Here is a 17,428-nt window from a genome sequence, read left to right on the forward strand (position 1 = left end):
TCTATAACCGTAATAAGATAAGGATGTTTTTGCGTTGGGGTAAACATACCCCAAATATACAGATAATTTTCCTTAACGTGTGGTAAGTGGCAAATGATCTTGTTACATGATGATTCATGGTAGAATCATTTTTATTTTATTATTTCAAGGTCAATTTATCTCAGTCCTTCGAATAGTGTCCCTGTTCTTTGAAGACAACTCTTATATAACAGATTAAATATTTTACCTAATTCTCTGGATTTCAAGCTCATAAAAATATTTGCAAAGTTCTTACAGACAAAATAGAAAAATAGTGCTGAACTGTTAAAATATCCTTGTATGCAACAGAAGAACGTATGCATTTTTATTTTAAGACACTTGTATTAAAGTAACTTGGGCTACACATGGAATATTCTGCTTGGGTTATTCATAGAAAACTCTGCTTGCTTAAACACTTTCATTTGTTACAGTTGAAAGATTTGATAGCTGTTCCTGCAGAAAGATTTTGGTAGCTTTTACTACCTGATTCCTAATTTAATTTGTACTGGATTGCTAGGGAGAAAAGGAATTTTCTCCAGTTCAAAATCCTTATTATTTGCTAAAGGCACTTAAGGTTAGAAAATCACATTTTTGTGAAGGTTAATTGGTACTTTATGAAGGAGCAACTTTCACTTACAAAACAACAAATGATAAAATATTAGGAATCTTTTAGCTCCCTCTGCTGCCCTAATCCTTCAATAAGCCTTCTACTAAAGTCTGTCAAAAAGACACCAAGCAACTAGGCAGCCCATTAATCTCTCTTTAAGAAACACTTGGCGTATTTAGTACGCCTAGTACTAAGATCAGTATGCATAAAGAAAATCCCATAAAGCACTATGTGACTTACAATTGTCTGCACATCTCATCATTTCCTTTCCTCCTCTGATATTTGCAGTGAGACAACTATGTAAGTCTTCAAAATTGAATGTCAGTTAAGAAAATTGATAGCTCGTTTTCCAAAGAACTTGACATCTGCAATTCCCACTTACATAAGCAAGAGCTAAGTGTACTCACTGCCTAGAAACATTTATTCCTCCTTCCTTTTATTTACAGATCAACTTACACAGTACGTACCAAATTTAGTAAAAATCCTTTTTTAAATTCAGGGGAAACCCAAACACTGCCAAAGTAGGCCATCTCCCTCATTAATATGCAGAAAACTTGTCTTAACTGCCTAATTTCAGAACTGCAATGGGTCAAATCACAGTTTACACAAGCCAGATAGGTTCCTCAGTGGTCATGAAATAACACTTGGTATTTGTCAATCTGGTACTTTCCACTTGTTAAGAAGTCAAGCTCTCTAGTACACACACAAGAAAAATCAGGAAAGAGAATGCATTTTTTTAAATCAAGTCACTTGTATTTCAAGGGGGTTTTCTATAAATTTGGAAAGAAGAAAATTGAATTCAATTCATACATGCTTTTTTTTTTCCCCCCCTCTGTGTTCCTCCTGGAACCAATAAACCACATCAACTATGAATTGAAGATTCATCTTATTAAATCTCATGCTACATAGCATCACAAGCAGAAACATGAAGCTTTAAAAACACAGACGTTTTCTTATCATGAAAGAAAGCCTAGACTATATCCTTTAAAAAAACTATTCCTATAGCATGCACTTTTACTGTCCTTCAAAGAGCGTAACATTTGGTTATTTGCCAGCAATTGGACTTCCCAAAGAAAGGTTGCCCTTCATAAGAGCAAAAATGAGAGATTTTATCTGAAATCTCAGAAACTTGTCCCATTAATATGCACTTTCTTCTCTAATTTATGATCCCGATCAACTCATCCTCTCTTCTTAAGTAATACAGCAGCACTGTTAAAATAGCTAAAATACATTTCAAGTTTTCTTCTGGGTACTTTTTAAAAGTAAGTGGCAACCTGTGTATAAAGAATTACCTGAAGATGTATACCAGTGCTGCATAAAAAGGGAAAAGATTTGTAATGATTGTTGAGAAGCTCTGGGGTGTGCAAAGCTGCTTTTTTCTTCCTCAAAACCAGAACTAGAAAAACACTTAACACCTGTCTGGGGGCATATAGGGTCTTCACAGACAACTTGTACCTTCATACAATACAGTCTTTGCTATAAATAACACATATAAGGTGCTCTGGAAAGAAATTTCTGGTTTCAAGCAATCATCAAACTGGAAAAGCCACCCTCAATTTTTCAGCTACGTTTCCAGTATTGTGCAGTAGCTGTTTAATCCCTAATACCTGTGTAAACAAGCAAGAAGAAATGTAAGAGGAGACACCCATCTCCTCCTCCCACTTCCACTGATGTCCCTAACCTCTCCCCTTTAAAGAGTTTCCTAGAGCTTGGAAATCCACTAAAAGCGATAGTTGACTGAGCACTATATATAATACAATGTAATGTATTTAGAGAAAATTCACTATGTTCATCAAGCCTGTTCACAGACAATTTAGACAAAGTAGAATTTTCTTCATACTGCAAGCCACCTTCTGTGGCTTTCTACTTCATCTATTAGCTCCCAGCAAATTCAACAGAGGTCAGACATCCCCAAGGTAACTTCCAAACAACAGTCAGTAAAACATACACACATTTAATTAAAGATTTCTAGAATATAAGCAAATACACAGCATTGTTTACAGTTTTGTTACAATGTAAAGCACAATAATACCTTAATTTGAGATAACAACTTTTCAAAATGCCAAAAACATTTAGAATTTTTCAAATTACCCACAAAATGAACACATTTTATTTTTGCACTGTGACACTTCCAACTGTTCTGCCAAATGTATACTACTATAATTATGCTTTGCAATCACCAGCATCTCCGGAGAGGGGGACAAAGAACAATATAATCAGTAACTAATTAATCTTTCACATGCCTTGATACTATTTATCTTCAAGGGAAGAATCCTAAATATTATTTTATAAATTGTGAAGCGAGTTTAATATTAGCATCTCAGAGTGCCTAGAACCATGTCTTTATGCCTAAGAATAATTCACAGCTACTGGTGGAAGTTAGAAACCAGAATTTAATATATGGCTTTTTCAAGGGACAGTCTTCAATTTCCACCATCTAAGTAAACTCATTTATAGAACTATATAAACTGGGATGACAAAGCACATTTTATACCACCCTTTTGAGATGATACACATAAGAACATGGCAGACCACTGAAACGCGCAAGAAAATATAACTGCAAACAGCTTTGGGATTAAAAGCAAATATTCAACTTCATACTTAAGAAATCACTGAAGGGAATCATAGGTACCTCAGAGACAAAATTACTTACTCAGCTACATTAAAAGAGAACTAATTGCTCCCAAAGTAATAGAATCATGGGGTTTTTTTTCTTCATTTAGTATCAACTGAAATTTAGTAGTACTACCACCATACTATCATTAACTCACAAGGTAATAGTAAATCCAGTGATGTCTGTTCAATTTGTTGCTTAATTTGCATGATTAGTTACTATAAGCAAGTGTGTAAATTACCTAAAGCCACAGGAAAGCAGTTCAACTCAAATAACATTTTGCATGCACAGTTATCTAACTTACAAGAGCATTTGTGGCAACTCATTAACTCCACAGAAAAAGCTGTGTGCACCCCCATGCATGCCTTCCCAATGTGAGCATTTCATTTTGAGAATCGTGCCCACATCGCTCATTCTTCAGAAACCGAATTTGAACTCATTATCAGCCCCTCCTCAAACAGGGATACAAACAGTAATGAAACGCTGTTATGTCACCTCCAGAATGACACTGGCATCTCTTTATGGATATAATAATGTATTAATACCTGCCCATCACAAGGTTTTATGTTAAAAAATTGATGAAAAAAATATATAGTTATAGTACTAGTTAGTAAATCATTGTAGTCTGTTTTTAAGTGGAACTTGCAATAAAAAGAAAATGCATCTTAAAATAATTATTTTGAGGGAAAAGGTTAAGAGAAGAAGGATAGACACAAACTGATATAAAAAAAACCTGACAGAGAAGACAAACCACCTTTAATAGCTATACAGCTCATTGAATTTCCTGAGCTTTGTAAAATATTATGCATATTTCTAAAATATAAAATATTTAAGCTGTGTTATGGAAGGCACATATATCAGAGAACAACTCTGCATATTTAATTTTTAAACCTGAACAGGACCATATGTAGAAAAAAGCCTTTTTAAAACAAACCAACCCGCTAGTTTTCATCCCACTTTACTCAGTTGCAGGAATAGCAATTTAAAAACATCAGCCAGACACAAACCTCAAAGAACTTTTGGAAATTTGAACACACAGACACTCAAGAGCAGAATACGGCATGGACATTTTAAAGAGTCAAACTGGATTCCCATAACCACAAAACTTCCATCATTTTTCCATATCCATTGTTTCACCTACTGTTCTCTTGTTCATTGTCTGCCGCATCTTCCCACTCTATTTTTCCAATGCAACTATTAGTCTAGCACATGATAAATGGGATTAGGAAGCAGAGGTGGCAAAAAAAAAACCACCAAACTTTTTTCCTACATTATTTTTCAACTGGATCAGCTCCCTACACTGCATGGGCTGCACAGATTTTATCAGTAGGATGCAGTGAATTGTGCAGGGCTGGGTAAAACAAGCCAGACAAAAGGTGCTGACTAAACAGCATCACTAGGTCTGAACACAAGGCCTGGGGGAAGCCATTGCTATTTTAAACAGTCACAGTGGCTACAAGTCTGTCACCTCTGTCCCTGACAACGCTCCTTGCCACATCATCACAGACTCCATTTCCTCTTACATTGTTCCATTGATCAGTATCAAAAGACTAAAAGGAGGCTGAAATTCCATGAAGTGGGTTGAGCTGATCTAACTGCTGGCTGCCATCAAAAGGGACATGGTTCTCCATCCTCCTCACAATTTGCCAATTCAGCTGACTAACACAGGCAAGAAAAAAGAAAAAAAAAAAAAAAAAAGAAAAAAGTTAACTTTCTACACATTCTGTTGAGGGGTCAGATACAGAGACCCTAGGATGAGGACCTGAGACTGGGAACAAAGAAGAGGACCGTGCATGCCACCAGCACACTCCTAGGTCATTTCCACTGATCTGACAGCAGAGGTGTCCAGAAAGAGGGGCAATCTTCTCAATTTCCTTGTCCTCAGCAGCCCGTTGCCCATTTCTCTGAGCAGTGATTAGTCTCCAGTGAGCAGATTCAACTGACCGCTTCGCCAACCAGTTTAGGTGGGACACAAGAACAGTTTGGACCTGGCAATCTGGGGTGGGCTTGGCCGGTTTTAGTAGAGACTAACAGGGAGATCAATCATCTGAACCAAATGTGGAACCACACCTTTCGGTACTTTGATGAAATGTCTCTTTCTCTGGCTATGTCAGGGTAAATGGTCCCAGTGCTCCTCGTTGATCCTTTAGAACTGCCCCCCTCAATGCAACTGCTTTGTCAGCTGAACAGTGACCTGGACTGAGGAATTTACCTAAAGGGACAATATATCAACAAAATGGTTTATTTATGAGTTAATCGTCTCAATCTCATTATATGGTTACACTCATTTTGGCACAAAGAAAAAGGGGGAAAAATAAGGACAGAAATCAGCTGCCAGGGACTCCCAGAACACAGCTGCTAGAAAAAAATCTCAAGACCAATCCATGGAAAAACAAATATTTCAACTGCAGTTCACCGTTCAGTGTTAGACACGATGCAGAGACCATGTCCCAGAAGTCCGTATACTTTCTCCCATTGTATCAAAATGGGTTAGTAAAGAAATTAACTATTCCCTTACCTTTTAAGGAGAAGCTAACATTTTAATATAAAAATTTATTTAGCCCCAATCACTCATGTATATTCTTAAAAATAGTACACCTTATCCCTTGGCCTGCTTTCCCACAACTCTAAAAGCAAATGAGTAAAGAATACTGGGAATATACAACTCAGTCATTTGTGACTTAAGGTAAAATGACTGACTATCACAGAGTTGACTGTCTTACTGGTAGCTGGTATGATGCCATGTTTTGCATTTGGGATGAGAATAGTGTTGGTAAAACGCTGATATTTTTGGTTGTTGCTAAGCAGTCAAGGCCTTTTCTACTCCTCATATCGCCCTGCCGGCGAGTAGGCTGGGAATGCACATAAAGTCGGGAGGGGACACAGCGGGGACAGCTGACCCCAACTGACCAAAGGGATATTCCATACCATGTGACATCATGCTCAGTATATAAAGCTGGTGGGGAGGAGGAGGAAGGGGAGGATGTTCGGAGTTACCATGTTTTGTCTTCCCAAGTAACCACTTTGCGTGATGGAGCCCTGTTTTCCTGGGCACGGCTGAACACCTGCCTGCCGATGGGAAGCAGTGAATGAATTCCTTGTTTTGCTTTGCTTGAGTGTGCAGCTTTTGCTCTACCTATTACGCTGTCCTTATCTCAACCCAAGAGCTTTTCTCACTCTTACTCTTCTGATTCTCTCCCCATTCCACCATGGGGGGAGTGGGCGAGCAGTTGCGTGGCGCTTAGTTGCTGGCTGGGGTTAAACCATGACACTGACCCAAATGATTGCACTCCTTTCACTAGAATGCAGAGTATTTTTGTTAATGCTCAGTAAAGTTTGGGGGTCTTCTGGGATTTTATTTTTGTTTTATCTTCATTTTATTTCTACTTCCTTCCTAGGATGAGATCCAGGCTGCTAAATCAATCCACATGAAGCATGCCTGTAGAGAAAGACTCTAGAGAGTCTTTTATGTGGTCATCTTATCCTCTTGCAATTGTTATTGTATATAAAACCACAATCTTTCACAATGTTTGGGTAGAATATCATAAAATACTAAATTGAAAGCAACAACTGTAGAATTGTAGAGTTCACACACTAGTTGCTTTTATTTGTCTAGATCTGTTTTCACCCAAAGCCAGCATTTGTGCACAGTTAATATAATCTCAACAGGAACTGCAACTCAATTAAAAATACACTAAATGACCAAAAGTCCAGTCTCCAGAAATATCAGTAATCAGGGAAATTAATCAACACGGTTAACATTAGAAATTGCAATGTCTAACCTTCAAATATGCGATCCAGACGTTGCCGCTTCACTTTGTGTTTGTCCATTAGAGACATAAGAGAGGCAGCTCAAAGAACGTCTCCGCACAGTTTGGTGATGGTCTTCTCAAGCCAGCCAGAAGTCAGAAATGCTTACTGTGTTTTATAAACTTGTTTTCACCTGTGAACAGAAAGATAAACTTCTCAAACTTCAAAATACAGATATCTTTTTCCCCCACCTCTTTCCAGAAAGATGATCTATATGTAATTTAAACAATTAAGACAACACAATGCTCTTAAATCACATTAGGTAACCTGGTATTTCACAACAAGCTGCCTTCTAAACACGTAGAGATGTAAAGCGCAGCTCATACAAGCCAGTATAAGAAATGCTCCAAGACATCTGCTGTTTTCTGCCTTTTGACTCTCAAATACTTTTCCCCCTTTCACTGAACACACCACCAGCTAAAGAAGGTATCTCAGGCAGTCCCAGGTACAAGATTCCCATAAAATGACAGAAATGCATCCACCAGGAACGAAGCCAGAAATCCACACTTCTGCATCGTAACGCTCACAGCAAGGGAAACTACTCTTTTTGTTCTTAACTTTCAAGCTTCCAACGATACAGAGTTTGATACTTGGAAGTTGAAGGAAACAATTCAAGCAGCGTAGGCCCGAGGAAATGCATCGCAGTGACAACACAGAACGCCAACATCTATATCAACCAAATGGCATTTAAAGCAGGTTTATGCATGACTAGGCAAGCTCTTTGGCAGCAAATACAACTAAGCACTTTTCAGTTACCATGTAGCTGGGCAAGACAGCATAAGGGTATTGCAACAAGCCGCCTGCATTTTAAGCCAAACCACTGAGAAGCAAGAAGGGGGGATGGGGAGAGAAGAAAAATCCCTCAACGAGAATCTATAATCACAGCAGTAGATTACAAAATGCACACGAGCAAGTGGACAGGGTAAAACTAAGTATACAGATCTTCTAAAAAGCATAATCAGAGCACCACTTTTGTCCTCCTTTAAATATCTCAGTAGACTTTGAGAAACAAACTCAGAGAACATTGTATTACAAGCACAGTGCATGCTAAAGCGAGCCAAATAATCCACTTCCCTGTTTCTTATTATTCCTGCCCAACACCTTTCAACATCAGTGGATAGCATTAAATGGCCTTACAAACCTAGAAATCTGCATGTGTTCTTTCCAGAGGCAACACTTTTCTAAACCAAACATAGGCACATTTCATCAACATATTATGAAGATTCATGTGCTCCGAGTGAAGTGAGATAAAGAAAAATATTTTTAATATCAAGAACTGCACATTTGCATTAAAATAGGTATCTTTACCAGTACTACCCTGCTTGGGGCATTTGGACTTTTTAACAAAGTTCCCTTCTTTGTGTTTATTTTCATTAAAAAAATTGAGTTAATGTGCAAAAGTCACCATGCTTTTAAACACTTTATTCAGCCTCTTCCTCCTCTTTACTTTCCCTCTACACCTCTTTTTCTTTACCCTCAAATTCAGCATTCTTCTGCTGCTTTGGATAATGTCTGATTTCAGCTGAATATAACATCCAGTCATGAGTGGGAGAAGAAAAATTGACGAAGAAAGCAGAAGCCCAGTTTTTTCTCTTAAAAAAAAAAAAAAAAACAAAAAAGAAGTTGATATTTCCTATTACGTTTCCCAATATTGATTATTCTTAAAAAATACAACATTCTTCAATATTGAATGTGGCTCTAATGCACAAGCATTACCGCAAAGCTAACATGCATTTTAAAACCTTAATTGGTAGCTATATAGCCAACTGCCTTTGCTTAAACCAACACCCCAAACTTCTGTAGAGCATCAATTCCAAATTATAATTTGTTTACCACTTCTGTTTTATAATCTACTTCATTCAATAGTCACATAAAAAAATCCAAAGGGTAAGAAACAGAAACCAGAATATAATGAACATTTTAAATGCTAGTCTTGGTTTAAATTTTTATAGCTTATTTAACTTCCCATCTTGTAGAAACACATATGCCTGCTGGCCTCCTTGTGCCATTTTGTTTATTCATTCAGCAAAAGATTTTTCCACTGTAGTCATTCTACGTATAAAGCTGGATGACAGCTGTAAAAAAACAGACCATCTGTAACTATTGACCTACCACTGAAAGTGTCACCAGATGTTTTCTATCTGTCTACAGTAGCTTCAAAGTGTACCATATAAATCAAGTAGGTTTTCCTTTTAAACAGTGTTTTAAAATTACTTTTATTCACAGCAAATTTTCATAAGTTTCAAAAAAAATTTTTGAGTAAAATATTAAATTAACATGTTAACACAGTTCTAAATTTAACTCTCATACAGTTTTATTACACTTCATGTTCTAACACAAAGAGAAGATGATGATACGGGAAGCATTTCCCAGCAAAACAAAAGCCTTATAATTATGGGAGCATTAGTTACTGCAGTTACTAAACCACAACATGAATAATTGTATTTGAGAAATTCACTAAAAATACAAGCACAGTGCCTAATGAATTAAAAATCAGAACACAAAATACCAAGTAGTATTTAAGAGCAGACTTCTGTAGTTCAATATTTTAAGATACAGAATCCAAGTGATGTGAGAATATATATTGCTTATCATATGTCAAGTGTTAGCTAAAAAGACCTCTGAGATACCACCAAAATACAGAGCTCTTTTGAGCAGTACAAATTCTAGATTAGAATATACACTGTCGAAAAGAATATTAGAGTTTTTTCTTTCAGTTAAGCAGACAATTCCAGCGCTTGAAAGTATTTTTAAAGAGAACATGCCTGAGTATTGCAACCTGGAGCATTTAGCTCTTCCTTGAGAAAGGAAGAGCTTTACTCTTTTTGAGTCTTCAAGATAAAAGGAGAAGGGAATCTCCAACATCTTTATAGGAGAGTGAGCAAATCCTACAGGCTAAAACAGGAACGTTAAGTAAGTCAACTTCAATTTCAGTTTTCAAAACAGGTAACAGTGCTAATGGAGTAAAGGATAAACAAACTGGGAGTGAGAAGATTTGAATCATAGAATGGTTTGGGTTGGAAGGGACCTTAAAGATCATGATCTTCTCTCCAGAGAGAGAGGATTAAAATGAAACAAACCAAGAAATGGTAATTTTTTAGAAAGGAAAACCGGTAGGATAATTATACACCTACTTATAGCTTGAGACAAACTCCAAATTACTAGGGAAGAACTCCCAAACCCAAAAAGTTGCAGGCCTACTATGCAGGACCATTTCCTTTGCATCAGTCTAATGGGAGAATTCTGTGTGGACCAGATCATGTTTCTACTGAATTTGAACAGGTGGGGAAAGCCTACCAGAAAAATTGTGAAGCGTATCACGCAGAGCCTCTGATTAGTTAGACCACTCACAAAAAGATTCAGAGTATAAACTCTTCTCAGTACAGTCTTTTACCTATGAAACTAGGAACAGCAAAAGGCTGATTTCTACCTTTGCCTCACTGTCAGCTTCCATTGTGTGAAAGGATTTGTAGGCCGTCCGAAATCAGATGACAACGTATAAGAAATCCAAAACAGAAATGAAATTCACAGAACAGACTGATAGATCATTAACACATCAAAAATAAGGTCATGAAGTTTCATTTTACCCTGAGGAATGTCAATCTTCATGTAACTTAACCATTCTAATATACGTTCTTTAGTCTGAAACTACGTTGAGTTACTGAAATATTTTTTCTTTCTACTATTGACTTTCAAAAGGTAAAAAATAAGGATATTGTAAGAAAAATTGGAAGTTTATATTCCATTGCCATCTGTTTTTGATGACTTAAACATATTTCTTTCCATTCCACCCAAATTGACAAGATCTCTATTTTCCATGACAACTCACAAGCCTCCAAATGTCCATTCTGCAGAGCTCTGGAAGCAATAAGTAAAGATAATGAAAATGTTGTTGTTCTTGTTATAAATATTTTCATTATCCTAAATAATTATGCATTTTGCAGGAGCTGTTCATTTCAGATACTAAATAGATCCTCTAGTCCAACTTTCTTGCCATGGGCAGAGACATCTTTCACTAGACCAGGTTGCTCAAAGCCCCATCCAACCTGACATTGAACACTTCCAATGACAGGGTATCCACAATTTATCCAGGCAACTGTTCCAGTGTCTCATCACCCTCATCAAAGAAAAATTTCTCCCTTACCTCCAAGTCAACCATACCTAAGATTTCATGGCAAAAGAATGACAGTCATCATTGAGTTGGATAGGGTGCCCAGGGCAACATGGGGCCACTCACCAAGCAGAAGGATGTTTTCTGCAATGATTATTGTTGCAACTGTATGATCACCCAGTGCAAATACCTTACCCCACATTTGTTCACCTCAACAGGTGAGAAACAAAACAGTTTTGTTTTGTTTTGTTTTTTCCCTATTTCTCTTCCCCTCACCTATTGATGTTTGAATACCTCTTCAGTAAAATGACCAGAAGGACTCACAGGATGCACACCAGTTTCATGGCTGGATGTCAGGTATTCCTAGCATCCGAGATATTCTGTGCCACAACTCGTTCCCCAGCTTATGCAGCTAAAACCAGAGCACCAGGGTACAAACCCTCTATAATTCTGAAATCCATGTTATGGACTTAATTCTTCCCAAAGCATGAAGTAGTAAGCTTTTCTGCAAACCTAACTCAATGCACAACCAAGAAATAGGAATTATTCAGTCTACAACTATTGATGTTCCTTAGAAATTAAGCTTCAAGTTTCAGGTTTTCCCCTTTTTTTGGGAAAAGGACAGGATATGACATATGCTGAAGGCAACTTAGACCATGAGAAAGCTATTACCGAGAAATGGAAATTTATCTAAATTTCAAAATATATCTCTAGTACAAAAAAAAAAAAAAAAAATGTATCTTGTGTTTGGCAAAACAGAGGATAGTATTAAGTTGATAAACAGCAGAAAGTAAAACGACATGTAAAGATGCAAAGTCACAGAAATTAGATTAATGTTCAAATAAAAGCAAAGGTGCATTTATATAGTAAAGAAGCCAGCTTTCTGAGGCTATGGCAAGAGATGGGCTCTAACTCTGAGAAAGGGAAAAATAAAGCTGATGATGTATGAGAGAAATGTTCTACTTGAAAAAGCTCTAAAATTTGTAGAACATTTTATAGTGTCAGTAGCAGCAGTCTTAGTCCTGTATTAAAAAAAAAATTGGATCAGAGGAATGGTGGTTCATAATAGAAGTTACGTGATACTTATGTCTCACTGAAGTCAGTGTACTACACGTAAACACAGAATATAACTTCAAGATTAACATAAGAACTCAATTTTTTTTTCTAAAGTTCAAAAGTATTTTTCAACAGTACTTATCACTATGAGTTCGAAAAATGCTCAATTAAAAACAGAAGAACCTCCAATAGGAGGATGAGAAAAAGACGACAACGACTTTTGTTTGCATGTTTCTTCAAAATGGAGTAAGACTGCTACAACAACACTGCAACATCCTATTTGGAAGCTCTGCGGGACAGCATTTGTTCTTACTTTTTATTTCATGCTGCTATCCTTCTCTGCAGATACTGTGTTCTATACTAAAAACTTCTGCAGTATAAAACCATCACATTACTGTCACCGTACTCAAAGCTACTCATACAAAGATCTAAACTAAATTTAAAAATAACTGTTGCCCAAAGAGCAGAACAAAAAGAGATTAATTGCCAGAAGAAAAAATATTAGGTCAGATCTTCTGTGCAAAAATGCAAGTGATTCCATCTTGTCTTACAAAAATTAATACTGAATTAAGAATAAAATATATAATTATATTTTCCTGTCAATTTATCTTTCAGTTAAGAGTAGTTAAGCCACTTTGCCTTACCATTAGATGTCAGTACAGTCAAAGAGAAACTGTACAGGGAGCTTCAAGATCAACAAATTAATCACAAAAGTGAAATGATTACGGAATTAGCCACCAAAAAGCATGTTAGATACTCTTCAGGAAAGGACTAAAACCCCAAACATTATAACAGCATTACCTAAGTCTAAGATCAATCTATCTCAAAAAAAGATGGAGAACTAGAAAGAGTGCCAGGAAGTACAGTGCAAGGCATGGAGTAACTTGCTGAAAAAGGAGAAAAAGAAATGTACTGGAATTCCCCAGCCTGAAGACGACAAGACTGTGGGGAATACAACAAATGCATATAAAATACACACCATGTCTCAATTCAATGTCTAGGGAGCACATGGTGAAATCGTAAGGCAGTATATTAAACAATGGGTAACTTTGTCAAGAAGTATGTAATTAAATTGTAAAATCGGGGGTCAGAATTATCATGGATGACAAAACTTTAGGTGGTTCTTAAAAGGAATTAGACAAGTTTATGGAAAACCCATCAGCAATCACTGACAATGGCCACAATGCAAACCCAGGTCAGAAGCACGTAAGCAGGTAAATTCCAAAGTCAAGAAAAATGTGAGTGCATGCTTGCTTTGTTCTCATACATAGCAATCACTGTGCTGTGTTACGCTGACAAGCTCCATTTAGCTCAGCATCCAAGAGTTGCCATGAAATTAGATGCTTCATGAAGAGCAAGCGCAGAACAAACATGATACTTTCCTTAAGCATCCATTAGTGGCCACTCCTGGAGACAAGACACAGGACAAATGGATCTGCCATCCCTTCTGACACATGGGCACAACTCCCATTCTTAGGAAATGGAGAGATATACTACAAAAGTGGACCGATGCAGCCATGCAGAAAGTGAGGTCCACAGTTCACAGGGATGCACAAAAACCACCTTAAGACAAAATAAAACTGAAACGAGTTAGTACTATCAATGCCTCAAAGATACTGCTGGAATCAAACTAACAGTCTCTCCAATATAGATCCTAAGAGACATCTAGAAAATCATCATAATTAAAAAACTGCTAGTGTTGTAGACTCCACCAAAGTACATGGTAAGCTCTTCCAACAAGTCTCCTTTATGACTGGCTGGTTTTGCTTAATTGTCAGTTTGGCTTAAACTTCAAGTCATCAGATTTTCTTACAGCTTTGCTTGGCAGATGAAAGATCTCCCTGACGTTCTTCGCACAGATAACTCTTAGGTATCACCAAGCCATCCCTTGATCTACTTGCAGAAGAGACCAAGCTCCTGATACTTTCCTAGAAAGTCATGTTTCTGATCCTAAATTGCGTCAGACCTTTGCATCTTAAATTCAACAGCAGGTTGCTAAAGTATCAGTCTGTGAGTGCTAGAACAAGACAAAGCCTCACAGGAGCAGTTACATCAACATCCAATGTAGAAGAACCTTTACTGCTCTCCTTCACAGTCCTCAGACACATTCATGGACCACAACTGTGATGACAAGACTTTACACTTGATTCAGCAGATTATGCATCACCAGTGCAAACAAGGCTACTTTTTTTTAGGATGGGGTTCTCTGTCCTGTAAGTACAGCTGACAGTCTCTCATTCTGTATTTATGACTTAAAATTTGAACACAATTTGATAGAGTATAGCTTATGAAAGCAAACTTGACAGCTCTGCAGAACTTCCATCTCCTTTTTTTTTTTTATTGCATCAGCAGTTTTTACTATATTTATCAGCGAAGCTTTTTCCTGTTGATAAAACTGTTCAAAATAAGGCCGAGAATGCCCCTTGTCAGCATGCCATTAAAAACAAAGCTTATGAGGTTTTGATCTATTGTCCACTATATTTTAATACTGCAAATAACTTTTTTGTATTACTTTATGGTTTTAATCAAATTACTTCAGCTCCAAAATGCAGTGTAATAATTTGATAATCTTAAACTTTTATTTTTATGGCACAAGATTATAAAATGGCCTTTTTGACAGGGAATATGATGAACACAGTAGAAGAGGTTGTGATAGTAACTCTGTCATTATAAGCTTTTTATGAGATATTTATCTTCACCATAAGGTTTTTTTCCCAAAGCTTTTTTTTTCTTAGTAGCATTCTATCTCAATTATACATCTGTCCACAAGCCAAAAATTACTCACTACTGAAAATGCATCAATGCAGATGTGTTTGACTACAGACAGACAGGAAGCATTTCTGTTAACTCAGATTTCTAGGTCATGACTAAAACTTAATTCAGAAGCTCAAACTACCATTAGAAAATGACTAAAGACTACCTACCTGAGATGAGACACCTACATTTTAAGTAAAATTAAAAAAACGTCCTTAGTTTCAGGAAACACTCCTCGGAACTTGGATATCACAGATATCCTTCTCATCAAACAGTATTTCTGAAAACTTCATTTCGGGTATTCAGCACAAGCTTCTTCAGAAAGACTGGCATTGTAACGAGCCTCAATCTTACTTATGAACAGATTTAAAGGAAATTAAAATGAACAGACTGGTGTGGACTTTCTCAGATTACAAATCTGATTCACTCATATGCTGAATTCCTGGCTCCGCCTCGTACTCTCAGACCTGAGATACAACCTGGTGGGTGCATTCTTCATTTCATCCACCACTGGTTTGGCTTGTAAAGCAACACATACCCCAGCACACAGAAGTACTGTGATACCTACTGTTTTACAAAGTACCTTAAAACTCCCAAGTGAAAACCATTTTAAAATGTCAAATAAGTCGGTTGTTAGATCAGTGTTAAAGTAATACCTTCTGTATTTTTTGAAATCTGAAATGAAAGAAAATTACATTGAAAGAAGATCAATCTCCACTCATTTTTATTTTTTTTTCTGAAAAGGCTGAAGAGCTGAAAATTTCCCTCCCTTTTGGAGAATTGGATGCAAGAGACAGACGTGAACTGTGTAAATGAATGAATAAAATCTTAGGGATTTTGAAAGACAACAGCAGTGAAACTGAACTGCCTCTACAGAAAATAATTCAAAAAACAAGATTTTCATTATTTGAAAAAAACTCAAAATTAAATAATATGCATTTAATATTTTTATGCACCTGACAAAGCATAACAGGATGCAAAGAATTAGTCATCTCTCATAACAATAAAAAGGCTAATGCATCGGTTAATGAATTCTCTAGAAAAGGAAACAATTACTAGTGCATTTAATGAATCTCCATTACTAGAAAGGATTCAAACCAGCAGGGAGAAAAGATTACTTTTAACCTTTTATTGATTTATTGCCCCTTTTTTTTTTTCCTCCAAGAAAGACACAAACTCACATCAAAATGCCAAGCACATGGACTGCACGTGTATTCCACATGTGAAACTGGTCCCTCTGCCATAGATCCCCTACTATTAGCAGTAGCCCATGCATGTCCAAAAACCTGTGCTTTACAGATTAAAACTACTGATTAAAATAACATATGCTTGTTCAGTGGAAAAGCAAGAGTGGAGGAAAAAGAAACCAGCTGTATTCTGAAAGTGGGTGAGAAAACATGCCTAAAGAGATTTAGGTTCAAAAGTTAGAAAAGGCTAATGAAGTTTAGAGAAAGAAATGTGGGACCTGTGTTGGGTTTTTTTCTTCACTTAAAAGCCTGGTATGTTGTATACGTGCACACGTGCTGCTGTAAGAAAGCATATTATGTACTGGGAAAACATTTTTTGAGATTGAATACTTCAGTATGAACAGTAAACAGTAAATATTACAATTGCACCTCATTTCTTCAAAACTGCTTTTATACCTAATAAGTATTTTAGTGGAAGAACCTTATTCATGTTAGGCATATACAGTTCTTGACCACATGTTTAGTTTACCCATATTACTGTCCTGTGGCAGCAACGTACCATCAGCGGTATCAATGTCACGATGACAGGCTTTTTTTAATACTGTTTACAAACCTTAGAAGATAAACTTTTTTTCATACAAAAAACTAACATCTCGTATTTTCAAAATGCGCAGTTCTACAGCACTATATTGGATACACCTGACATCCTTCATGTAAGGCACTTTTAAGAGAGGTAAGTATAAATTAATCTTGTAATATTTTGTTAATTAGAACACATTATAGACTTAAAGAATGGAAGTTCAACTGTTTAACTGCAGATATTATAATTTCTCCTCAATTACTAGAAGAAGAAAAGAAAAAAAAAAAAGACACTTTGCATGATTAGACTTCCAGAGACTCTGTTTCCAAGTTATGCTCTAGTTGAAAAAAGAAAATACCAAGGATAAAGTTTTGCTACTATAGCTCCTACTCAAGATTATGGCAACTCATTACAGTCAGAATAACAGGTACCTGGTCCGAGTGAACTATTCCTTACTTAAGTGTCCTGGTAAAACTACTTATTTTAGTAGCACATAAATTTCAAATGTTATTTTTAAAAAATTGTACATAGCCATACATACACTACATATGTGGGGTTTTTAGTAAAATGCAGTCCAAATGCTGGACCATTGCCTTCTCCCAGTTTAATGAGAGAAGACAATTGCCACCATCTAAAAATAGTAAAATGGTAAATATCACATGCAGTTACTCTGCATTTCACAGGAATCAAC

General features: G+C 36.6%; 1 protein-coding gene across 5 annotated transcripts in view; it reads right to left on the bottom strand.

Moving 5' to 3' along the window:
- The window catches only part of CTBP1 (C-terminal binding protein 1), a 251,197-nt gene that overhangs the window by 183,168 nt on the left and 50,601 nt on the right, over positions 1 to 17,428 (bottom strand). For all 5 annotated transcript variants that reach the window (XM_074147737.1, XM_074147745.1, XM_074147746.1 and 2 more), the window contains exon 2: positions 7,022 to 7,182. In XM_074147737.1, coding sequence (XP_074003838.1) covers positions 7,022 to 7,079 — 58 coding nt within the window. In that variant the 5' untranslated portion in view covers positions 7,080 to 7,182. The remainder of the gene's footprint in view (positions 1 to 7,021; positions 7,183 to 17,428) is intronic.

The sequence above is a fragment of the Numenius arquata genome, chromosome 5, assembly GCF_964106895.1.
Source record: "Numenius arquata chromosome 5, bNumArq3.hap1.1, whole genome shotgun sequence".
NCBI classification, from domain to species: Eukaryota; Metazoa; Chordata; class Aves; order Charadriiformes; family Scolopacidae; genus Numenius; species Numenius arquata.